Source organism: Zonotrichia albicollis, chromosome 16 (genome assembly GCF_047830755.1).
Source record: "Zonotrichia albicollis isolate bZonAlb1 chromosome 16, bZonAlb1.hap1, whole genome shotgun sequence".
NCBI lineage: Eukaryota > Metazoa > Chordata > Aves > Passeriformes > Passerellidae > Zonotrichia > Zonotrichia albicollis.
In genome coordinates, this window is record NC_133834.1 from 7,557,404 (window position 1) to 7,582,512 (window position 25,109).

The window sequence follows — 25,109 nt, forward strand, 5'->3', positions numbered from 1 at the left end:
AAGTACGTAGGTATCTCTACCTCTTGTTCTTAGACTTGAATAGTTTAAGGCTACCATCCTTTTGTCCCGGGATTTTATGCCTGGATGAGTAATCTATTTTTTTTCATTGACCCAAGTTAAGTATTATCTCTTTGCCATAGTTTTTGGTGTCCTGTGTTTAACCTGTATGCAAAGGACCCTTTGGAAGGGGGCCGGGTCAAGCTGCAAACCAGAGTTGGTCCTCCCGGGTGCTACTTTTGGAGTGCAATAGAGCAGCTGAGCAGAGCTCCGTGCCTGTGGCTCAGGGCTTCTGTCACCACACGTCCTCTTCCCTGGTCAGGCTGCCTGCACTGACAGTGAATTGAAGATGGAGCAGCTGCTCCCCAAGAGGGAGCCATCAGCCTTTTCATTTGCCCTTGAAAAGCTTTAGGAACCCACCTGATGCAGTGCCATGAGTGTATTTTTCTTTTAATCAAAAATACTGTGTTTTGTTCCATGTTGGACTGGACTTGTAACCACCCAGCAAAGATGGGAGCTGCAAAAGTGCAAAGGCCACACGCATCCTTTTTGTCCCTGAGGTCAGAATCCTGCTCAGGATGAAACCCTTGTGCTTGAGTGAAGCTGGAGTGTTCTCAAGAGAACTGGAGATGCCAGAGTGGCTTTGGTGCTCAGCTGTGTTCATTGATGCATTGGGGGTGTTCTTCTGCATGCAACACATCTGTGCCCTTCCTGTCTTCCCCCAGAGCAAACTGCAGCACAGCTCCTGCCACAGCAAATCCCACATCCTGCAATGCTGGGGCAGCTGCTGCTGCAGGATCCCTCCAGTGCTGCTTTGGGGTGTGACCTCTTGCACTATCAGGAGGGGAATCTGTTTCAAGAGAACAGGGGGACATGTGAGACAACAGGTAAAAAGAGCATGTGTGTTCTTGTCCTAACAGCTTGCCTTAAATCACTGACATTGCAGCAGTTCCTTGCTACTATTGCAATCCTCAGTCTCTGAAAATCCAACAGGTTCTCTAGGTAATACTGTTTTTTGTTTGATTTTTAATAAGTTTCTATCTTTGCATAATTGCACTCTTCAGATAAGCCCTTTTTGGATAATGTGTCATTTCACACACAGGAAAAAAGTCCATCTCCAGTGTTTGTGCTGTAAAGTGTTTCTTTTTATGCCCTGTAAATTATATCTGGACTAAAGGTTGCCTACTGTTGAAGCAGTGTGTTTACTTGAATGTTGCCATTTGATGCAGTTACAGCTGCTGACTCTTGCTCTTCTCTGGGCCTGTGAGAGTGGAGATTGTGTGACCAGAGCTGGCAAACCTGCACAGAGGATCAGTGGAGCTGCAGGCTGGCTGCTGCTCCCAAGAGTGTTACAGTTAAAGGACTTCACAGATCAGTGCTCCCTATTTGGAAGTTGTGACTTCTTTAGTCATGCTAAACAAAGCTGTTTGAAAATACACTTGTGTAAGTTTGAAATAGTCTTTTAAAAGGAGATGGGCTGGCAGGAGGGTTGGAGGGCCTCGTGCTGTAAGTTGTTGAGTAACTCAAGTTCCAGGAGCCATGGATGGCACTGGCAGGGCTCTGTCCTGAGCCAGCACTGCTGGGGTTTGCACTGCCTGGTCTTGAGGGCATGAAGCAACCACAAGGCCTTGACGGGCTCTGTGGAGAAGGGTCAGCCTGGGAGCACTGCTTGGTGCAGCCTTGTTCTTTCTTGTGCATCTTGAGGCCCCAGTTGAGCCTCAAGTCCCTCTCTGTGGAAGGAATGTGTGTTGGTAGTGTTTGCTCCCAGTGAGGTAACTCAGTGTGACTGGGGAAGTACCAGGGGCTTTGTGTGCTGTGTGAGCACAGCTCCTGCTGGGCCTCTGGGCTGCTCAGCAATCCAGCCAGGGTGGGCAGGGTCACATCTGCTGCTCTTTGTGCCCGGGGGAGTTTTGCCTTTTCAGACTTAGCCACGAGATCACCCTGTACGAGCCAGTTTTCTCTCTGGGAAATATTGAATGTGTTGCATGTCACAGCAGCCCCGTGGTTCCTCTTTGGGACAGCAGTATCAGAAGTGCTGTGTAAATGTAATGCTTGAAAACAGCTGGAGTAAATTCTGTTTCATGTAGGATCTTTATTTCAAGGGGATGCAGCCAAATTTGAAACCTGATCTAGAGGAAAATTGGGAGAATTCCAGGGCAATGCATCTGCTGAATCCCAGTGTACTGAATTGGTTTGTAGTTTTACAGTTACCTTTCTTACATCAAATTTTCTCACCGTCGGTGTCTGGAACAGAATGGAAACAGCATCTTATGGAATGTGCAATCTAAGGCACAATGCAAATAGGGTATGATAAGAAGGTTGTCTTTACTTGATAGCAATCCTGAGTGCAATGTTTTTGTTGTGTCCCTTTTGGAAGAGCATTAAGTACAGTCTGAGGTTTTTCTTTTCTTACAAGCAAAGCATTGGTTTGTCCATTACTGACTTCTTGTGAAATTTGTGCCAGATGTATATTAAATATTTTGGTGCTTTTTCTAATCCAAGCTGCCATTCATTTACCTGTGAGATTATTGTACTTCTGTATATTTAAATGACCAACCCCTTAAAGAAAAAAAAAACAACAAAAAAAATCCTTTAGTCACAATGTATCCTGACTACTGTAGCCTGTAAATGTTCCAAAGCTTCTGGGTTTCCTGTATTCCAGAAAGGTCAGAGGGGAGGGGAACAGCTACAGAAATCTCACCCACCGGGAGGGAACTCGCACGCTGTTCTGTGCGTTACTGAACAAACCAGTAACATTTGTGGTGTTTACATAAAGACACATTGGTGTTCACTTTTTTGTGCTCAAGCTTTGTACAAAATGTCTTATTTAAAGCTGAAGTCCTTTTTACATTTTTCAATTAAAAAGGGACAAATTACTTATTTTTTCATGCCTGTGAGTAGGACTCTTGCTGGTTTTATTTGTCATGTCCGTTTCTCCAGCAGGATCCTGGATGCTCATAAGTCCTGGCAGAGAGGTGACCACAAAATTTTTAAGTGTGTGGAAGGAAAACTGGCTGGTTTTTATTCAACTTTGCAGTGCAAGTGTCTGCAGCAAGGAGGTGCTGGATGTGAACAGCTTGAACAGGAGTGAATCCATAGAGGGATGAGTGCTGGGGTCAGTTTGCCTGAGCTGCCCCCCCGCCCAGTCTCTGCTGGCACTGGCTCCCCTTCACACTCTGTAGCAGCACTGATGTTATTGTTTATGCCAGCTTGCAGTAGCTGCAGCCAAAGGAATGCCAGGCTCACCTGATGTGGCCAAAGTACCTTGGTGTGAGAAAAAATTGGCTGCATTCATTGTGCTGAATAATAGATATAATTTTCAGGTGGGTTTAAATTTAGTTATTAATGACACTGACATGAGCATCTCCTGCCTGCTCACTGCTGCTCCTGGGCTTTCTCCTGCTTTCCTGTATTTGTGCCTCCTCCTCCATTCAGCAACTCCCAACTTCCAAATCCCAAGATAAGGAGAGAGCCCAGCCCAGCCTAGTGAATTTGGGGTTGGGAACTAGGAGGGTGTAAATATTCCATCAGCTTATTTGATAATTTCTGGAATGGTAACTATTTCAGCTTTATCTTGGCCTATTCCAATTCACATGAAAAAATCCCTCATCTCATGGTGAAACCTTTTAACAAACATTTCCTTTTAATTTTTCAGGGTTTGTTTCCCTGAGTGCCTAAAACTCTCCTAAGCATCTTTGTGCTTGGAAATTCTGTATGTTAACAAGAGATGCTCAAGCAGCCTCTATTTCAAGTGGCAGTGGCTGCATAGGAGAGGCTGCAAATCCCCTGATCCTGCTTCCAGCTCCCTGTGGAGAGCAATGCTGTGCAAAGTGCACACAGCCATGTGCTTTCCTTAAACATCCCTTGCCCCTCCCACAGCCACAAGGAAATTCTTGTGAGGGGAGGGTGGGGGTGGTCAGGGCGGGAGGAGAAAGTGGAGACTGTCCAGGAAGGATGAATCACTGGTTCCTCCTCTCCATGGACTGAGTACAGCACTTTCCCAGAAAGGAGGCAGCGACTCCAGGAGCTGGCACTGCACAGTTCCAGCAATGCAGGCAGCTCCTGGGCTGGCTGTTAACTGCTGAGCAGCAGCTGCAGCCTCTGCCCTGCCCTGCCTGCTCATGGCCTGGATGCTGCAGGGGAGATCCCCAGCTGGCACCTTGGCAGCAGCAGGGAGTGACACCCACAGGCCAGTCCTGCCCAGCACCTGCCTGGCCCGACCTTCCCACAGCAGGAAGGGTTAATGGAAAAGGGTTTGTGCTTTAAGACTCTTTGAATGGCTTTTATTTTTAGACATTTTAGAAGATACAGAGTGAAAGCCTATTGTTCTTATGGTAAGAGATCTTTACAAAGACATCAATATTTAAAGTAATTAAAAATATCTTAACAAAAGACTTTGCTTAAAAACTTGGCAGTTTAACAAGCACTCCTCCCTTCATCTTTTATTCCCATCAGACCAAGGCCGGGTTGTGATCCCTGTGTGCTGCAACACAAACAAGAGCTGTGTTAGTTCTGCTCAGTGCAGCCTTCATGCACACAGCTCTGCTGGGCTGGCAGTGAGGGCTGCAACCCCCCAGGTCAGCGCATTGAAAAATTAATTCTTTTTCCACCCCACAATCATTTGTCATCCTTTTTAATCAAGCCTCCTCTGAACTGTTGGTCCTCAGGGAAACAGTAATATAGGAACCTCACACTTGGCAAGAAATCTCTTCCCAGCCTGAGCTGGAGCTCCCATCCAACCCACTCAGCAGCCTGAGAGTGAGAGCCAAGCCCTGTGGGCTCCCACAGCCTCCCTGTGCAGGCAGATTCCTGAATCCACCTGTTCTGCTGGTGGGATTCCTACCCCTTGGTGATGGAAGATTGTGCTAAGCAAGAATAGTTGGAAATGGCCCTTGAAAAGTAAATTGGGACGTGCTGAGCCCAGTGACTCTGCAAAGGACACCTGGTGTGGACTGAACTCGCAGCCCTCCCTGCCTCAAACCTTCCTGTGGGGTGACAGGTGAGTGTGCAGGGTACCTGAGGTGATACAGGGTGTAGAGAGGCAAATGATTGCTCAGAAATGCACAACCAGATGCAGTTTTAGCCCAAAGAAGGCAGCAGAAAGGTAATGTGACCTTTATTAGGCTGACCAGTGACAGTGAGAGCACAGAAGGCTGCTGAAGTGAGCATGGCCTCAGCAACCAGGGCTTTGCTTAGGAAAGATTGAACCTTTCTGGTTGATAATTAAACAGTGAGACACTGGCAGCTCAGGCCCAGGGGCTGAAATGCAGGAAGCCCACTCCAGGGAAGGATCCCTGATACCTGCAGTGCTGCAGCCCAACTCAAATTCACAACTTGCTCCTTCCTACAAAAGCTGAAGGACTCTGAACAAATTTGGGTTTTCTCATTTTTGTCCATCACATGAGGACAAGGGCATGAAGCACCTCTTTGATCAGCTGTGGCTGCAGCACAGTGTGGGGAACCACAACACAACAACTGGCAGGTGAGGCCTTGGCTGCAGTAATTTGGTGGTTTTAGAAACCAAACACCCCAAAAACTCCTGTCTGCTGTGGAAACTCTGCTTGATTCTCTCATGGCCACACAGAACTTCTCTCACTGTCAATGGGGAGGAACCATCCTCTGGGGGAGGTGGGGGAGCTGATAAGATCTGTACAATTAATCAACTCTGGACCCTCAGAACCATCAGCTGTGACTCAGGCCTGCTTTGTGGGCAGAACTTAGGGCTGAGGTTTTATTGGCCAAACATGAAAGTCAGATTAAGCACAACAGCTTCTTCAGCCTTTCTCTTCGGCTTTCTCTTCCTTGTGCAGGGCTTTAATTTTTAATAGATTAAGATAAAAATATTCAGCTCTGTATTTTCCTTGTTTTTTTTTGCAAAATAGGTAGCAAATTACCTGTTCACTCCAGGAAAGAGAACAACACACAGGCTGTTATTCTGCAGGCTCCTATAAAGCTTTTTGATATTCTGGTCTAACTTCTTCACCTTTTTCCTTAGATTCTGCTCCTGCATAAGCAAACAGAAGCATTGAAGTCCCCCATTCATCAGCAGTTATCCTTCAGAGTGTGTGGGGCTGGCACAGGGAGGGCAGCAGTGATGCTGCTCCTGCCTGGCACTTGGCAGTGCAGCTGCAGGAGAAGCACAGGCCCTGCTCAAATGGGAGCTGCCCCTCCAGAGCTCTCAGCCAGAGCTCTGGTTTCCTGTGCAGCCCACAGGCACTCACCCCTCCCTGTGCCCCCTGTGCCCTGTGAGCTCTCCAGTGCCAGGTTTCAGTTCCTGGGCAGCAGCACCCCCTGCCCTGTGCACTAGGCTGGTTTCACTGTTATGCAGTGCCCTGCCAACATCACGTTATCTCTCTCAAGCTGCTCTGTGGGAACTGATCCTTGGCAGCTCCTTTGCTCCAGCACAAGGACACCCTTCTGTCACGAGGAGCTCTGCACCTCAGTCAGCTCAAAGTTACCTCTGCACGTTCCCAGGGCAGTCCCTCCTCACTAACTGCAACAAACACCAGCAGAGCCTCACACTCACAGAGTCAGACAGCTGCTCCATTTGCTCATAGAAGATGTGTTTTCCTTGATTCTCATTGCTGTGATTCATTTGCCAAATCCATTTCCAGAGGTGACCAGGAGCAAGGGCTTTCCTACTTCTTAACTCACTACCCTTCATGGTCCATCCATTTATGGCTTCAAGGGCACTCAGAGCACTCTGGGTTTTCTGGAATTCTGAAATGCAAAGAGAAGGGAACATGCTTTGGTTGCTGCCCTCGTTGGCAGCTGCAAGGCAGGGCTAAAGGTGTGGAGCACGAGGGAGATGAGAAACAAATCACTGCAGCAGGCACATCCTCATCTTGCTACAGATACACATCAGACTAGAAATGCCAGCTGGCTGCAGCAGCACCCACTGAGCTGTTCTCACCTTGCAGAGGAGATTCCTGGGCTGTGTGAAGCTGCACAGCAGCCACCCCTCACATGGGAGTACTGGAGCCCCATTAGTTACCCTGGAATTTTCTAAGTAAATGTTTGGGGTTTTTTTAAACAGGTGGTTTTTCCTCTTAAATATTTAGCTGTAAAGTGCTCCTCCAAACGATATGTGCTTCCACTGGAGCATTTTAAATATTTTAAATACCATCCCTTGAGCCTAGCTGGGTTTCAGTAGCTCTTGCTGTGTCTGTGCAAAGTCCCAAGGGCTGCTGAATATTATTTGAAGGAAATATGCAGGCTGTGTGTGAAGCTACTTACTGAGAAAGCAGCAGCTCCTGTGCTTTCCACTCTGAAGATCCTTTGGCAGGAACAATGCTTCCAGGTGCTTCAACTGGCCGAATTCTTCTTGCAACTCTGTCTCTGTTAGTGACTTCTTTAGACCAGCCACATAAATCACACCTTGATTTTCTACATCCAGTTCTAATTCCTTAATCAGAACATTGCAGTCCAGCATTGCTGCAGTGACTGGTCTCTGGACCTGGGGTGGATGCAGCAGGAATAAAAAGCATGTCAGCCCACACTGCTCTGTGTTCTGAGCTTCTATTTTGAAGTATTTTTCTCCCATTGCCAAAAGCAGACAGGTTCTTTTTCATCACTTGAAATAAATATGACTAATGAAGGCCAACTTAATTAGTCATGATAAAGGGAGATCCTATTTGTAATGCAGAAAAACTATAAAAGTAAAATGCCATGCTCTGTTATAGCCCTGTTACTTGGATCTGCCTTTTCAAGCTGCAGCTGGAGGTCAGAACTCTTTCTCACTCCCTTCTGCTGACAGGCAGAAAGGAAAAACAAGAGGGATCCAGGCACTTCCTTTCTGCCAGGGGCCCTGAATTGAGCAGGGACTGTAACAGCACAAGCACTTGCCCAGACACACTGCTGTGATGTTTCAGATGCACTGGAGGCTGTGCCTGGGCTGAGCACAACTTTTGCTGTTTGCCTTTACCTTAATGCAGGATCCTGCTACCTCAGCTCCATTCAGGCACTCCACAGCAAGCTGGGCAGCTTCCAGCACTTCATATTGGATACAGACATAGGGCTGGAAATAGCAGAGTAAGATAATTCAGGTTTAGCAGTGAGACACATTAGCCCTCCCTCTTAAAAAGTCAGGTCTCAATAAACTAGAATGATATAAAAAAGTTTGAGGGTAAAATATGTAACACTCCACATACTCTAGCTGTTTAAAACCCCTTTCAGTTAACTCTTCAATTAATACTACTCTTTTTTTCTCTCCTTTGCTTCTTAAAGGCCTTAACATATCAGTTCTCTTTATAAGGACAAAAATCACCTCAGCTTCCCCAGCACTGCAAGTCCTCTGAGCAGCACATGAGGTGCACTGCTCTTGTCATTGTGTGGAGCAGCTTTTTAGCTGCCCTGAATGTTTGTAGTTGATGACTAAACTACCACAAAATACCCTCCACACAGAACAACTGGTATTTCTCTGGTTCTAATCTGTATCTTTCCAAGAGTTTACTCAGACCTTCCAGGCCTGTCTGCAGCCTTTGAGTGCTCCTCACCTGGAATGTTTCAGTTACCACTGTAAGGGACTGGATTGGTCCACACCTCCCAAATTCTTTCTTCACAGACTTGATGCAGAAGTTTTCTTCAAAAGGACCTGCGTAAATTGTCAGCATGTCAGTCAGCTTGCTGCTCACCTGTTGGAACACAGATTAGAGAAGGCACTCACAAAGCAAAGGAACTAACTACTCAGTGCCTCCTGATAAATCACATCTCTCTACAAGCTCAGCACAAAGACTATTCTGAAACAAAAAATAATACCTTTTCATGAAGTCCAGCATGAAGGTGAGATGCAAGGTACCCTGGACCCAAAGTGAACTGAATGATACTGAATTTGGACAGGGGAACATCTTCCAAGGCTTTCTGAAGGATCTGGAGGGACAAGAGCAAACAAGGCTCAAAGAGGATCAAAACCAAGGCTATTGAATTTAACTCCCAACTTTAATTTTCATTATTGTCTAAGAAAGTCCTCAGGCAGAAATTCTTCCTTGGTGAGTCATGAGAGGATGCAGAGGATCAAAGCTCATTTCCGAACTGCTCAAATGGATTTAGCTAACCTGGAATTAACACTATTGCTACCAGCACTGCCAGTCAGCTTTTAAAATAGGACTCATCTGCCCACTCCCAGAACAAGAACAACTTTGAACTATTTTGATGCTTAGACCAACCCACTCTAAGTCCATTCACCTGTTTGTTTGAAGTGCTCAGGTTACTCTGACACAGGCCAGAAGAGTCTGATCCCTGTCTGCCCAAAAGGAGGGGTGTTTGGCCAGTCACCTGCAGACAATCTAAAAAACTAGCAGAGAGAAGTACACTGTGAATCACAATACTTTCCAATATTTGGAATAAAAACTTTCAAGAAATGCTTGTCAGAGAATTACAATGCAGTTAAGAAATTTGAAAGAATATTCTTGTCCACAACATCAAAAGAAGCCTAGAAAATACTCTGTGAAATTTGAGATGAAACTGCCTAAAGTTTTTCAGCACTGTGCTGCAATTATTTGTGTCTGTCTGAAGATCCTGATTGCTTCTGAAAAATGCTAGGCACTTGTTTGATTTTACTGAGGATTCAACTGAAGGAAAAGGATATATATTTGAGAATCTGATTACCATGGTTTGGATAATGGTGGAGGCTCATTCAGCTGTTCCTGGAGCCCACATCCCTGTGGCTGCTGCACAGCTTTGTTCTTTGAGACCTCAGCCAGTTTTTCAGCTGTCAGAAGCATCTCCAAGTTTAGTTCTGCTACCTTGAGGAAGGAAGAAGATTATTAGCTGGCTTTCATCTCATCAGCTAATTGTAGCTGACAAAAAGCCTGTGCTTTCCCTGTGAGTCATGCAGGCACACTCCAGCAGTGAAGAAACATGGACATTAATTTCTTGCCTTATTATTTTCTGTTGTCATTTTGGAGCATGCAGCACTCACAGCATCAACAGTCATCTCCAGAAAAGTTCTCTCAGAAATCAACAGCACAAGGGACTCATAAAACCAGCTGAATCACTACCACAACACACAAGGTCTCTCTTCTTTGATCTAGAAAAATTACAGGCATTCCTGCAGCCTGGAAATGTCTCAGTCCTTCCATTTTCTCTTTTAAATCAACAGGAGGATGGGCAGGAGTGGAGTTTTTCTTTCTTCAAAAGCACAACAACATTATGTTCTGTAGTTTAGGACAGAAATCTTAATTAGATATAATTACCTTTGTTGGTCCTTGCTCAATGAAGAATTGAGCTAACTCCAATGCAGCTCTGGCATCTTCTGTAGGATCATGCCCAAGCTTCTGTTCACACTGAATCTCCTTCCTAGGGCATCAAAATTAGGTGTACAGGCAGGTTATCTGTTTTTCCACACTGACCAACATCCTGTCTTTTCTAAACTGGGTCCTTTTCAGGCAAAAGAGCTTTCCCCTCTCCAAAAAGGATTTCAGTTCTGTGCAGCAGCATTCTTGCGAAATATTCCCAAAAGTTACTGCAAGAAATGTTTTTGTAATGTTGAGCAAAATGGTTTATGGAATTTACAGAATCTCTAGGTTGGAAGAGATCTTCAAGATCAAGTCCAACCCAGCCCTAGCACCTCTACTAAACCACACATCCAACCTTTTTTTAAACACATCCAGAGATGGTGACTCCACCACCTGCCCAGGCAGCCATTCCAGTACTTTTTTACTCTTTCTGTAAAAATTTTTCCTAATATCCAACCTGTATTTTCCTTGGCACAGCTTAAGACTTGTCATGGTTCTGTCAGTGCTGCCTGGAGAAAGAGCCCAGCCCCAGCTGAGCACAGACACCTCTCAGGAGCTGTGCAGAGTGATAAGGTCACCCCTGAGTCTCCTTTTCTCCAGGCTGGGCACCCCCAGCCCCCTCAGTGGCTCCTCACAGGGTTTGTGTTCCCTGTCCCAATGTCCTTCCCAGCCTGAGGGCCCAGAGCTGGACACAGCACCCCAGGTGTGCCCTCACCAGTGCCAAGCACAGGGGAAATCTGACAGAAGCAGAGCTGATACTTGCTACTCTGATGCACGACTATTTTTAAATTTTACTTCTTTCTTGACCAATGGCCCAGGTCACAATTTGCACACAGAGAGGAAGGCAGCCTCCAGTTCAGTGAAGTTTGGCACTGCAGAGTTTTACCATTCACTGTGAGCATGGGAGAATTATCTCAATAAGACACTGTCCAGTGGTAGCTGATACACTGAGAAATATGACTGAAGTCAGTAAATCAGACTTTCATGTGTTAATATTTCTTTGTTGCCAACTGAAGCAGCTCTCATCTGCGTGAGCAGGAGTGCCTCTGCTGTTCTACAATTCAGTACAGCTCTCCAGCCCTGCAGGAAGGTGAGTTTTGCTGGGACTCAGATCTGGTTGGGTCACAGCATTCCTGCTTGCTCAAAGACAAGCCCATTTATTATGCTGCCAGTAAATTCCTTTTTACCATGTCTTACTGGCACAACCCGCTCCTTTCTTTTGAATCTTAGTAACAAAATAATAATTCTGATACTATTAGCAGCAAATCAAGACCCTATGACCCACCATGACAGGACAGTAATAATCTTACCCTAAAACAGCTTTGGCTAGAAATTTTAGCTTAAATCTTCGACCTTCACTTCTGGCAAAAAGCAGTGAAGTATCAATAACGCTGGGGTGGATCATCTGGAGGAGAAAAATCATCACCACTTTAGTTAAAGAACAGCACACATACAGAACAGGACAGTAACTCCACAATTTTCTGTGCCTCTGCCTTTTAATTTCAGTTGCCAGTTTCTCCCTGACAGATACCTCATTCACAAGAGAGCAAAAGGAATAATGAAACAAATCCAACTCTCCTTTCTACTTCCCACTCTAGTGAGAAGATCTACATTGGGTTAGAAAGATTAACTATGATCCAAGCATTTTAGATTGGTTAAATCACCCACAGAAAGGACTTCAGTTCTCCCCATGACAGAGCTATCAGAAGCATTTGGCTGAAGCAGAGGGGTAAAGCTGCACTTGCAACAACATCTGGGTCTGGACAGACTTCTCTCTTTTGGGTTCTGAACAGCCCCTTGCAAATTCTATAGCTGTAAGGAGAGTTCTTGACTTTTAATCCTTACAAACATAGGACTAGTCATAATAAAAAGCTATTCATAATTAACAAGTGTTCACTAATAAAAAGAGCAATTAGAAGAGTTTTCAGGTGTTAAATGAGTAACACAGGGTTAGGAAAAACAGTTTTAAAAGCATACTCACTTCCAAAGCCTGAAGATCAGAATTTAAAGAATGGCCCACCAATACTGCATCATGGGGAAGCATTTTTTTTAGCCTGGTTTGGATGTCTGACAGTCTTGTCTTCACTGGAAGAAGCATTTTCCTTGTGATTCCTGAGAATCTTCAAAACAAAAGTTGGGTGAGTTAAAAGCAACACATTAGCAGCAGTGTATGCTGGAAAACATTACAAGCAGGTCCTGTGACATGAATATGAAATATGAACTCAATGTAGCTAATCACAGAATGCTATTTACTGTTTTCTGTTCCAACATCAGAGGATATTCTGCAACTAAACTGCTAAGAGTGCTACCAAATCTGTTTCAAAAGTTTATTTCTCCCAGGTATTCTTGAATAATGCAGTTGGCATCAGACACCACAGGTAAGGAAATATTGCAAGTCCATGGTGGAAGGAGATGATTCCAAGTAACCTGAGGGGACTGGGCCATCACCTCCTGGATAAAGCCAGGTGAAGTTTTGAAGAAGACAAGCCTTGAGTTTTGCCTGCTTTTGTTACAATCCTCAGCCCCACCCTAAAGGTGTGTACACGCTCTATGCATTTTTTACATGAGCAAATTTAGCTACAGACTCCATCTTATTTTATAACCATGAGTGAAGAGTAACTTGTACTGGGCATCATAAATTTGTAACAGAACTTTCCATGGACTCTGCAGAGTGGCAGTGGCTCTGCCTGGGAGCCCCACATTGTACACATCATGTTGGTCACTTTAGTCACACAGCAAGAACTGCATTCCTAACACTGAGGGAAATGCAGCAGGATCTGTGCAAACCCAGGGGTTCTGGAAGGCCCTGTGTACCAGCTGAATGTGAAGGGGCTGCAGCTCTGACAGACAGAGACAAGGGAGGTGTTGGCAGTGACCTGGTGCGGTAGTTGAACACTCTGCTCTCAGGCTTGACCAGCTCGTTCAGGAGGCAGCGGCCCCGCGCGTCCACCAGCGACACGCGCGTCACTTCGTTCCCCTTCTCAGTCAGGCACTGGCAGGAGGAAGCAGAGGCAGTTGTTGGATCAGCACCATGCTGCCACTCCAAAACCTTCACTCACATCTGCTCTGGCTGCAGCAGCAGCACTGTGAAGGAGTTCCTTGACTTGGAGATCCGCCCCTCACAGCTGGTGGGTTTAAACTCTACTGTGCTTCATCCTAATTGTTAAATGTGCTCTGTAAGCACAGCAAACACACAGGCAAGCACAGCACAGAAAAACACTGCCAAAAAGTGCTGATTTCACAGAACCAGCCTGTGCTCTCTGCACTGCACAAATGCCACTGACAGCACCGGCCCCAGAGACACTGAACAATTTAAAGGCAGAGCCCAGGTTATATCAATAGTTACTCAATGCTGACACCAAACAGGCATCTCTGCAAGCCTATAAAGGAGAACTCTTCACCAAGCAGCTGCCAGAGGAACTGTGATGATAAAGGAAAGATGTGTGCCAGGGAAGTATCTTTCCTTTCCCAAACCTTGGAGAGAGCTGAGGAGGAATTCCACAGCAGTCTCATGGGTTATTCCAGCATTGCCGACAGGCCTGGCAGATCCAGCTGCTGCTCTGGGAGCCAACAGAACTGAGCTCTCTGCTCAGGATATTATTTTTGTCTCACAGCCAGAACCACTGCTGGGGCCTCTCCATGGTTGCATTAGCACTGGTACCATCAAGGAAGGGACTGGCAGCAGATATTAAGATATCAGAAGTGGTTTAACAAATACACAGAGTGCTTGGCTGACTTGGGAAGAGCTGGTAAGAGCTGGGTGCCTGACACTGTTGTGTAAGGCCACACACACTCTGATTTTTACCATTTCACAATCCAGACCAAAGAGGGGGCTGCTGTCTGTCCTCTGCTGATCACACTCTGTGGAGATGTAGTCCTTGCATCCAGGGGAACCTGGAGGGAAAACACACTTGGGAATATGAAGATGATCTTTCTTCTACAACTCATATGACAAAACATAGCACTAAACTGTCAAAACTAAAAACAACCCCCAACACAACAAAACAATAAACAGCCCTCACCCAAAAACTGACCTTCTATGGGATAGTCATTTTTTTTCTGCTCTTCTAAAGTCAGAGTATAGCTGGTAAGGCCTTGTTTTTTTTCTCCATATCTCTGAATGATGGGATCACATTGCAAGTCTGAGCTTTTAGTAGTGCACTCACTGCTGGTGGAAGTCAAGCCTGTAAAATACCCAAGCATCTGTCAAGCTCAGTTTCTGTATCAGATCAACACTTAGAGGCTGCACCATTCCAGATCACTACCTGGAACAACAGACTGGAGAGAGAGGGTCAGAGAAAAAGACAGTCTTAGCTCAAACCTAATGTATATCTTTGATCAGATACATCTTGGAATGGGTAGTAAAGCAGCAGGGATTGGGATTAAATATGTTAAAAACTTTCTCATTTTGCATCCATTTTGACAATCGGCCCAACATGAGTTACTGAACTAGACAGGGTAAGAAGTCTCATGGTTTAAGCCATTGTATGCCTTCCTTTCTAAACAAATTTACCATGGCAGCACACTGGGATTGCAGAGGATGCAAAGCCATAAATCTCTGTTCAAAGTGAGTCACTGTCTTGAAAGAGACAATGCAAACCCAAACAAAATACCTTGTGGAGTGTTTTGAGGTTTCAGGTTTGTTCCTTCTCCATACAGGCTGACCAGGAAGTTAGCAGAAGGTGCTAATGTGAATCTCTGAAAAAAGAAAATGTGAAAATGTGTTAGTGGCTTTGAAAGACAGGCAGAGATAAGAAGAAAATTAGGGGTTCATTGATCCCCAAGCCAGCCAAATTCAGAGGATGAAAAAAAAGAAACAGTGGAAATACATTTGGTGTTTTAGCAAGCAGACAAACCCAACACAAATCAAACCTGTTCCAATGAGGGAGGACCCAGGATTCTTTGTACTACAGGACAGATCTGCCTTGCCTGATATGATCACGAAGGCAAATCTCAAGACCTTCTTTGATAGAAGCTAAAGCTAGTTCCAGTCTTTCCAGTTAAGTTGTGATTTACATTTGCTGCAGTTCAGGAAGAACTCTCTAGAAGCTTAAATTCAAGTCCTTCTTTCTATCTTAGTTCAAAAATGTTGCTTGTAAGTCAGAAAATTAATTATTTTAATAATCTTTCTAGGAAATGGGAGAAACTTGACATAAAGTGCAAATAATAAAAGTGATATTTTTCAACCAGTGAGACTAGCATAATGCTATAGTCTCCTCACTCACAGTAAATTCCAAATTACTGAAATAATTCCAAGATATTTATCACAATTTATCATAATTGGCATCCTGTAGGTGCAGGATATGTAACAGTCAGAGGACTGAAACATCAATAAACATTTCATCTGGTAAAGCTTCAAAGATGTAAGTGTTGAAATCCTGTTCCTAATATCAAAGCCCTGTCCTCTGCTCTGAGCTGACAACTGCTGCAAACAGATCCTCTCCCTTGCTGCCAAGGATGGCCAGATCCTTGGAAAAGGCAGTAATTCCACTGCAGCCACTGTCCCTGGGATGTGCTTTCGGGACAAGGATGCAGTCTGGGACTTACATGGCGGAACACTTTCCTGAGGTGTTTGAACTGTAAATAGAATCTGTAGAAATGGAGTTGGCTCATTTCGTGCAGAACAACAACCACAACCCCAGCCAGGTGGCTTTGGTGATAAATACGGCACCAGCTGCAGTTAAAAAAGAGCAATAATTAAAAAAATATATATAAAAATCAAAGCAAAATAATTATCAAGCACTCTTAAAAAAAAAAAAAGTTGGAACCAGCCCAGCTTTTAAGTCAGTAAATGGCAAAGTGCCAAATGACTTCAATAAGAAGAGGCTTTATAGCTTATCTCCAACAGCCACATATTCCTGGAAGCAACAGAGTACAAGAGACAGAGAAAGAAGAGTTATTGCAATTTCTGCTGCATTTCAACACATGTATACTTCATTCATATGCATCAGAATGTGACTATACCAGCAACTTCTACTGTAGTCATACAGTCTGATGAATTAATGAATCAAAATAAGTTTCACAAAATAATTCTCTATTTACTATTAAAATCTAAAGAGGGATATTTTCTGCTTTGAGTTTCATTTGATTTCATTTTTGCCATTCAAGGTTATAAGCTGTCCTCAGCCTTTCCCTTCCAGTCCTGAGAATTGGTCCAGAGAAAAGGAGAAGTGACTAAAATGTTTTGTGTTTTCTAAAATGCTCTAGAACACTCTGTTTCAATTATATCTAATGTGAAATGCATTAATATTTGTGTTAAAATTTTAATAGAGTATTTTGCTTCTCAGTGTGTGGAGCTTCTTCAGTTCCACATCAGTCATTCAGTTTTTCAAAACTGCATGAAACAAAACTGTGGAATGGTAGGATTTCTGCCAGAAGAGGAATTCTGCTTCCTGGCCAAGTCTAACAATTTTATCTGCACAATCCAGGCTGCCATTATGGCAACTCCACAGTTAGTGCTCCCAACCCAGCATGGCCAATATTCCTGCAGGAATGTTCTCACACCAGGGCAGAAGAGGAGAGCGGGCTGGCTGCAGTACCTGGGCTGTGCTGCGTTGTGGCATTTCCCCAGAGCTGCGTATTTCAGCAGCTCATACAGCTGCTCCTGGCTGATTTCTGAGTCCTCACCCAGCAGAGCTGCTGACAAATGACAGGACTTCACCTGTGGAAAGGGAAATGCTGGTAAGAGAGGTTTCAGGTAATCACACCAGCCCATGAAGGAAGAAAGAAGAAAAAAGAAACTACTTGGATACAACCAGTATCCTGGGCAACAGTTTCCTTTCAGATCCAACTTCATTATTACATTTACTCAACGTTTTAGTAACCCAGGTACTCTAACTTCGAAGATTTATTTAACAAAGATTAACATAAGCAGATGTATGCAGTAAGGAGACAACTGATACTCAAACACAACATTCTGGTCTCTCAACCCTTTCCCCCACTTGCTGCTGCAGAGCTTTAAACATCTGCACAAGTGTTACATACAGGACTCGCTCTATGGGAGGCTTTCTCTGTCTACAGTGTGGGATCTGCTCTGCCACAAGGGTTTGCTGACCCCTGCAGGGAAAAATGCCTCAGTAAAATCCAAGGAATATGCAGAAAGAAAGCACTGAGCTGATGAGGTGGGGACTGTGTCACACATTCCTGCACAGCAGTTCTTTAAGCCTAAATACACAAATTCTTCTAAAGGCTGATTAGCAAGTAAATGTGGCATTTTGGTGACCTCCACCGACCAGATGGCCTCTTCCAAAAAACTCCTGTAAAAATTTTAAAGAAATTCTTATTATGGATGATGAAAAGACATCAAGGCATACAGGGGGAAAACCACACAACACTAGAGAATGTAAAACCTCACAAGCACGAACACCCACTGGAAGTTCTTTCCCCCCACACACTAACAAGCCATGTGCTCAGTAATTTGGGCAGAGCCTGCCCACATGGGACTGAGCTGGTGTGCTCTTCAGGACATTTGTCACTGGGTAAGGAAGTTAAAGAGAGGTGACAACGTTCGTGGTTCCAGTGGTTAAGAATCATCTAGCAATAACAGCACACGCTGGTGTAATTGCTAGTGCCTCATCTCCCAAGCTGAGACAAGCAGTGACACCGTTGTTTTCAATACAGCCTAATTAAAGCTTTGCAAAAAACCCCACACAGAGAGCAGAGGTTTTGATTCACCAAAGAGAGGGTACTGCCAGCCACAGGAATTTGTCTCTAAGTGGGTACAAACAGGGCTGATCTCACGGGCTGGAGACGCCAGCTCCTGTCCCACGGGCAGTGACTCAGTGTGCCCTGGGTGAGGTGTCCCCGTGGGGCTGCTCTGCATCCTCCAGCAGTGCATGTGCCGAGCACGCACAATGCTCCTTTCGAGATCTGCTTTGTTTACGAGAAGATTATATTGGAGTATGTATCTATTTTTTTAAACAAAATTCCTTAAATGTAATGCTGAGCACTCCAAATGAGTTACTTCCCACATCTCTTGGAGCGGAATCCAAGCCATTACCAGGCTCCCCAGGGCAGCGGTCACGGCCCCAAACGTGCCCAGGTTCGAGAAGCGTTCGGACAATGCTCTGAGGCACGTGGTGGGATTGGACTGGCCACAGCTCCAGGGCCAGGAGCCGGACCCGATGAGCCCTGCGAACAACTCAGGGCATTCTGTGTTGTTATCAGCAGGCACTGGCTGTGTACGACCCTCCCGGTACGCTGCCGCTGTACACGGCTTTGGGGACTCCCAGCGCCCCCGAGAAGCGGCCGTACGGGACACAGGGCCCGCACAGCGCCGGGCGCTCGGCTCTCACCTCAGGGCCCCTGCCCGGGCCGCTGCCATCCGCCTTCCGCCTCTTCCGCGGCCCCTCCGCGCCTTCACTGAGCCGCTTGCGGCCGTTGAGGCACAGCCCCTTCGCCATGGCCCGCACGGGAGCGGCGGGAGCAGGCGGCCCCTCACGGCCGGATACGGCCACACGCTCCGGGGGGCTCTGGGATGGCGCTGGGCGGCGCCGGGGCCGCGGCCGGAGCAGCCGAGCGCCGAGAGCGCGATGGGGGCGGGCCCGCGGGAGCTTTGAAACGGCGGCAGCGCGTTGAGGCGGCGGAGCCCGCCATGGCCACCAAGCGCCTGGCCAGGTGTGGGGCTGGGGCGCGGAGGCGGTGTCCGGGCGCGGAGGGGCCGCGGCGGTGTCGGGCGGCCCCTGAGCTCGGTCGGTGTCCGCAGGCGGCTGGGGCTGGGGCTGGCGCGGAGCAGCGGGCGGACGCGGAGCGGGGCGCGGGCGGGCGCAGGGCAGCGCTTTGCCTTCCTGATCGTCCTGGACTTCGAGGCCACTTGCTGGGGAGACCGCGACCGGCGCGGGCCCGAGATCAGTGAGTGCGCCCAGCTGGCTCTGAACCTGCGGAGTCTTTATGTGTCCTCCTTGTATTGGGTTCTTCTTAACGCCTGGCGTTTCAGCCCCAGTGTAACGGGATAATAGATAGATATATTATATAAATAATATAATAGATATATTACATAAATAATATAAATGTATATGTATTGTATATATACACAAATATATATATATATATAAAAATCACTGAATATTCTGAACTGAAAGAGACCAACAGGGATTCTCAACTCCAGCTCTTAAGCGAGTGATCTATACAGGGATCAAACCCACAACCTTGGCTTTATCGGCATCATACATATATATATATATATACACTCTATGTTTATACATATATATAAAAATAAATATATATATTAAAATCTCTATAAATTTCATAATATAAAACTTTATATATAAAAATTCCCAATAATAAAATTTTAGATATATAAAAACTTTATATATATAAAATTTTTATATATAAACATTTTTATATATAAAATTATAGAAATTTATTTTTTTAATTATATATAAAAATAAATTAATATATATATAACCTACTCCATTATATAATATATATATACATGAATATGTGTAATGGAATAGCATCATGGAATATGTTGAATTTGCAGAGACCCATATGAAAATGGTCTCATTCCTGTGAACAGCATTAACCTGTCTGGCTTTGTGTTTTGGTTCTGTTTTGTTTGTTTTGTTTCTTCTTCTCCGTGTTTGTTGCAGTTGAATTTCCAGCAGTCCTGTTAAACACCTCAACAGGAGCCATTGAATCTGAATTCCACACGTATGTGCAGCCCCAGGAGCATCCTATTCTCTCTGAATTCTGTAAAGAACTAACTGGCATAACACAGGTATAATTATGACTTAACATTGTTTTATAATTGTATAATTGCTGTTTACTGTTTTATTTAAAGAGCCTATAAAGAAATAAACCTCAAATGAATTTCAGTGAGTTCTAACACATACATGCTTCTTGTTCTGTTCCTTGAAGAATCAAGTTGACCAAGGGGTGCCTCTCAACATTTGCTTATCACAGTTTATGAAATGGATTCAAAAGATACAAAAGGAGAAGAAAATTATGTTCAGTACAGATAGTCAGAGTAATTCTACTTCAGAAGCAAAAGCTTGTGCCTTTGTTACATGGACAGGTAAATAACATTTTCATTTGCTTTTTCTGCACAGTAGTAACATTAGGTGGCACTAGTGAGATTGTGTTTTCACTTGAACTCTATGTTGAACACTTCTATACAGCCAAAATCCTATTATTAGGTATTAAAAATATGGAATTTCGGGACAAGACTGAAAATATGAAATCCATTAAATCCTAACATGTTTGCTGCATCTTTGACTCCAGGGTCTGACACTGCTACATTTTTCTGCTTTAGTGAACTGTATGATAATTTTTAGTGTATCTAAATTAATTAGAGATCTTTAGATCTTTGAGATCTCTGTCTGAAGTTAATTACTAACAGGGGTTTGCTTCTTCTGGTGTCCCATTGCAGCAACCCCAGTGTCTCCCTTGGACAACCCTGTCACAGCCTGTGCCTCCAGCAGCACAGGGTGCTGACAGTGTGTTGGTGTTGTGTCCCTTTATGTAGGTTTTTAGGCCACCTAAAGGGACACACAGGCCACACTATGTGGGTTTTAGGCCAGTTCTGCAGTGGTGGGTTGACTGTGGTTCTCCCTGCACAGACTGGGACCTGGGTGTGTGTTTGCACTACGAGTGCAGGAGGAAGCAGCTGCGCAAACCCGACATTCTGAATTCCTGGATTGATCTCAAAGCGACCTACAGGGTGAGAGGATGGACAGACAAACACTTCTACCCACACTCACCTCAAAGGCTGACTGCACCTGGGCTTACAAGGCAATGCTCTGTGTCCCAGTGACCCGAGTAACCTGGTTTTATTTTGTGATGTTACTGCTCAATAACCAACTGCCCTAGAACTGTGTGAATTTGAATAGAAATCTTAATGCTAGGAAAAGATTGTTGTTTGATAAAAGAATGATAATTATGAGAATTTATGAGCGGTTCTTCCTTTCCTGACACGTTTTGCTGTCCTTGCTTCCTATCTTTTTTTGTTTTGTGTGCTCTCATTGCTGCCTTGTATTGCTGTGTAGGAAGTTGTCATTATAGTCTTTTTAGAGGTGCCTTACAGGTAGGCAGCAGAATTAGGTCTCTAAAGACAAATAGTGTGAATATTCCCCCTTTGCAGTGATCAAATCAAATACTCATATTAGGAGCAAGACGTAATACTCACTTCTTTCACTTACAAAAAAATCCATACCTATGCCAAATATATTCATGCCCATGCCTTTGATTGCATCTTAAGGTATTATTTATACTTGTATTCTTCAATGCTGGTCTGTTAAGACTTTCATCAGTGTAAGTAAGCCATAGAGTGCAGACAAATGATTCCAGAACTCAGACAGAATGGATTTACTTAAGACTGAGAGAAGGGATTCATATTTCTTTCCATTCTGATTTCTAACAGGGTAAGTAACTTATGGTCTTATCCTCACTGTAAAATGCAGATACCCAACTTGCTTAATTTGCATTGTGAGATTTATTATTTGTAAGGGGATATTTCTGAAATGGCTTTGCTTCACTAGGGAAAGGTTTTTAAATGCTTTGTGTTAAGCACCTGCATTTCTCTCCTTAGGCCTTCTATAACAGAAAGCCTAAGGGGCTCAATGGAGCTCTGCAGGACTTGGGGATAGCGTTTGAAGGACGGGAACATTCTGGTAAGCGTAATGATCCTTATTTTAATATATATATAAATGTATGTATCTTATAAAGCTAAATTGTACTATTTAGCTCTAGTTAACCTAAAGCAGCTAGTCATTACTCTGAGTAGTTACTACTGTTTCAGGTTATGTCATGTTCTGTCCAACAGACCATCAAAACAAGAAAGGCAAAGTGCTCTGAGATCAGTTTGTTATTTCTAACCTCATACTTCATTTCTGAAATCTCTTCTACTGCTATTGAATGTATGCTCACAAGATCAATTTATTAATTTAAAATTGTGAATAGATACTCAGCTCTATGGATAATCCTTCAGATGTTTCAGCACAGAGAATTACTTGGAATTTTCTACTTCCATTCCCTTTTTTGAACTAGATGACTAAGTGTCACAGTTCTGTAAGTCCTGTAAGGCTTACCTAGATTACATTTTTCCAGTAATAAGAACTATTCCCAGTAGCAGTTAAACAGAAGCCATTAATATAACCATACTTTTGAAGGGTTGGATGATTCCCGGAACACTGCTCGTCTTGCTTGGAGGCTGATTTGTGATGGATGTGTGCTGAAAGTTACTAAATCTTTGGATAAGGTTAGTCACTACTTTGTATCTTCCTGTCTACTTGCTTTGTAGCCTGGAATACAGATAAAAGGTGAGCTATTCAAATAATAAACCCAGCATCCTGACAGTGATTTGGAAAGAACATCCTTAGGCTGATATGCTTATTAATTTTGTGCATTTATTCCCAAAATGTCTGGGTATTCACTTTCCAAAATCTGCTTTTGTTTACGGACTCCCTAGGCACATCAGAAGAGTAATTTAATTTCCAGAATACTGACTGTAAATGTCACTGACAAGACTCCACTGGGAAGTAAGAGCAGACCTGAAACATCTAGAGATGGAACTTGTGAAACGAAACCTCTGGCTGAGAACAAACACAAGGGTATTGCTGGAAACAAGATAAATTCTAATCTGCAGGCTGGGGAGCAGCAGATCATTAGCACTGATCCCTCTGCAGATGTCTGTGTTGTACCCAGCAGCAGCTCAAGGACTGAATTCCACGCTCGATGCCAAAGCCCTTCAGCAGCATCTCCTGACAGGTTTCCTGTTCCCCTGGGTCAGGCACAGCCCTGTCCCAGCCCTGCACCAGCAGGCATCCAGCAGGGACTGAGCACTGGGCAGCCTCTGAGAGCAGCCAGGCCCAGCCTCCCAGCACAGGGGTCAGGGCTGGTGCTGGTCTCCACCACCATCCCCTCAGTCACTGTCCCCACTGGGGACATCAGCACCAGCTCTGAGTGCCTGGCTCTGCTGACAGACTGGGAAGATGTTGCTTTGATACCAGAATCTCAATATGAACAAAATTCAGACTCTGTTCAGCTCGAGGATGACTCGAGTACAGATAGTCTAACAGTGTCTGAAGAAGAAACTATTTCAAAACAACTGGCTGTGACAAGTTCAGATAATCAGAGTTTGGAGGAAAGTGTGGCACCCATTGAACCTCTGAGGTCTGTTGTTTACAAAAGTCCCGATACTACAATCTATAATATAGGGACAGTACAAAGGCAGACTTCAAAATTTTCAGCTTTCAAGTTACCATCTGCAAAGGGAAATACTGTTCCAGCACAATCAGCATTAACTGGAAATTACTCTACTCCTTTAGAGGCTCCTAAAAGAAAGCCAACTAGTCCAAAAACATGCCCACCAGCAAAAAAGCAGTCTTTTCATATATATCAAGAGAAAACTTCCTCTTTTGATCACTCCTTACCTTTGAGAAGTTCAAATTTGCCCAGAGTATTTCCTGCAGTGCTGAACTCCACAGTCAATCTGAATGAGCCTGTGAGAAATGGAAAATCAACTCCCCCTCTGTGTAACTGCGGCCGAAGAGCCAAAAAACTCTCTGTGTCAAATGCTGGCCCAAATCATGGCAGAGCATTTTATTGCTGTCCTGTTGGCAAGCAAGGAGGAAATAAGAAAAGTTGTGGATACTTCAAGTGGGAATGTGCGCTTCTGAAAGAGAAATCTAGTGGTCTCACCTTTAATGCAGATGCTTTGACCTCTCTTGGAACTGTTCCTAGTAATTCAGAGAATTCTTCCAACAAAAAATATTGGTGTCTTAGACCCTCTATGAGAACTTGAAAATGGATACAGTTTTTTGTCTGAATCCTAAACTCTCTAAGTTTCATGCTTAATGGAATCAGGACAGTCAAGGGATGTCAGGTATACATTCTCAGAATGGGATGACAATTGGTTAACATAGATAGAAAGGAAAGTTGCTCAAACACACAAAAATATCAGCAGATCATAAACTCCTTAATAAAGTGTGAAAGAACAGATAAAACTATAAGTGCTAAAATTAGATTATGAGCAGCTGTTGCTACAATTCTTGAATTTGTTTTATCATATATTTTAAATACTTTACTAGTCCAGTCCTTAAAGTTTTCAATGACACAGATTTTATTTGCCCTTTTTCATTCTAAATATACTTGTAATGCCTACAACTTTTAAATTTTGAAACTTTTGAAAGATTTTAAAATCTCTTTACAAGATGTTGCACATCAAAAGTGATTCTTGAAACAATAGTATTCTTTTAAACTCTTACAGAGTTTTTTATCCTTTAAGTAATAATAAAGATAAGATACTGATATTTCATTAAATGCTTTATTTAACACATTACTGTTGAGCTCTTGCCTCTCTGGGTTTCCCATTTCATTTCTATCAGTGTCTGCTTTAGCTCATAGTGCAACCCCTGGGACAGACAAATTATGGGAATCAGGTAAGGATGTATTCAACGTATAAACTAAGAAGGATGTAGTGTAATGTCTCGCCTTATTTTACTGTGTAAATCTGCAATGTCTTTTTTTTTTTTTGTAAAAAATCCTGCAAAAAAATAGCAAGTACTTTAATTTTTTTCCCCACTTCTACCACAGTTTGCTTCCAATGGTGGTTTTCTTACATTGGATTTGGAGCAACTGCCTTGGTCAGTTTTTTCCACAGATCAGAACCTCTAACAATTCTTACCGCCTTAATTGTGCAAGAAGCTTGAAAGTTACAGCAGGGAGAAGCGGCTCTTACGGACAGGGATGCACACAGACACCTTCCTTTAGGAACTACGGGAGGGTCACAGCTGTTCGGTTAGCACATGTTCGCTATTTCTCCAAGCCTCCATTTACCTGTTCAAAGAGTCTGGTTTAGCTGGTCCCTCTGCGCTGTGACACCTTCGGGACTCGGACAGGGTGGAAGTGGCCGAAGCATCTCCGTGGAGCGCACGGAGG

General features: G+C 44.2%; 2 protein-coding genes across 3 annotated transcripts; one reads left to right on the forward strand and one right to left on the reverse strand.

Annotated features, from left to right (window-relative positions):
* Window positions 1-557: 557 nt before the first annotated feature.
* On the reverse strand, window positions 558-23,687 carry REXO5 (RNA exonuclease 5). 2 transcript variants are annotated; one of them, XM_005487336.4, is made up of 19 exons: window positions 18,527-18,809; window positions 16,772-16,893; window positions 15,780-15,906; window positions 14,846-14,930; window positions 14,267-14,416; window positions 14,038-14,126; window positions 13,109-13,224; window positions 12,214-12,352; window positions 11,543-11,637; window positions 10,191-10,293; window positions 9,604-9,740; window positions 9,181-9,289; window positions 8,755-8,865; window positions 8,493-8,630; window positions 7,922-8,014; window positions 7,234-7,453; window positions 6,524-6,717; window positions 5,892-6,001; window positions 558-4,480 (listed from the first exon to the last, which is right to left on the reverse strand). In XM_005487336.4, exons 1-19 carry the CDS (start codon window positions 18,632-18,634, stop codon window positions 4,414-4,416), a joined length of 2,313 nt encoding a protein of 770 aa, XP_005487393.2. In that variant the 5' UTR covers window positions 18,635-18,809; the 3' UTR covers window positions 558-4,413. The 2 variants fall into 2 exon arrangements, with proteins under 2 accessions (XP_005487393.2, XP_074409027.1); XM_074552926.1 differs by lacking the exon at window positions 558-4,480 and adding an exon at window positions 23,603-23,687 and having other exon boundaries at window positions 5,928-6,717; window positions 18,527-19,155.
* Window positions 18,709-24,675, forward strand: ERI2 (ERI1 exoribonuclease family member 2). Its single transcript, XM_014267339.3, has 8 exons — window positions 18,709-18,848; window positions 18,937-19,082; window positions 19,823-19,950; window positions 20,091-20,247; window positions 20,792-20,892; window positions 21,760-21,841; window positions 22,340-22,428; window positions 22,639-24,675. The coding sequence occupies exons 1-8, from the start codon at window positions 18,709-18,711 to the stop codon at window positions 23,971-23,973; spliced, it is 2,178 nt and encodes a 725-aa protein (XP_014122814.2). The 3' UTR covers window positions 23,974-24,675.
* Window positions 24,676-25,109: the final 434 nt, after the last annotated feature.

Bases quoted from the DNA above. Each gene is read 5' to 3' on its own strand.
- REXO5 (XM_005487336.4), bottom strand. From the start codon at position 18,634: ATGGCGAAGGGGCTGTGCCTCAACGGCCGCAAGCGGCTCAGTGAAGGC. The intron at 11,638-12,213 runs GTGAGTATGCTT...TTTCTCCTCCAG, and splicing joins CTGATCTTCAGGCTTTGGAA to ATGATCCACCCCAGCGTTAT. The intron at 9,741-10,190 runs GTAATTATATCT...TCCTTCCTCAAG, and splicing joins TTGAGCAAGGACCAACAAAG to GTAGCAGAACTAAACTTGGA.
- ERI2 (XM_014267339.3), top strand. From the start codon at position 18,709: ATGGCGCTGGGCGGCGCCGGGGCCGCGGCCGGAGCAGCCGAGCGCCGA. The intron at 18,849-18,936 runs GTGTGGGGCTGG...CGGTGTCCGCAG, and splicing joins GCCACCAAGCGCCTGGCCAG to GCGGCTGGGGCTGGGGCTGG. The intron at 22,429-22,638 runs GTTAGTCACTAC...CGGACTCCCTAG, and splicing joins TTACTAAATCTTTGGATAAG to GCACATCAGAAGAGTAATTT.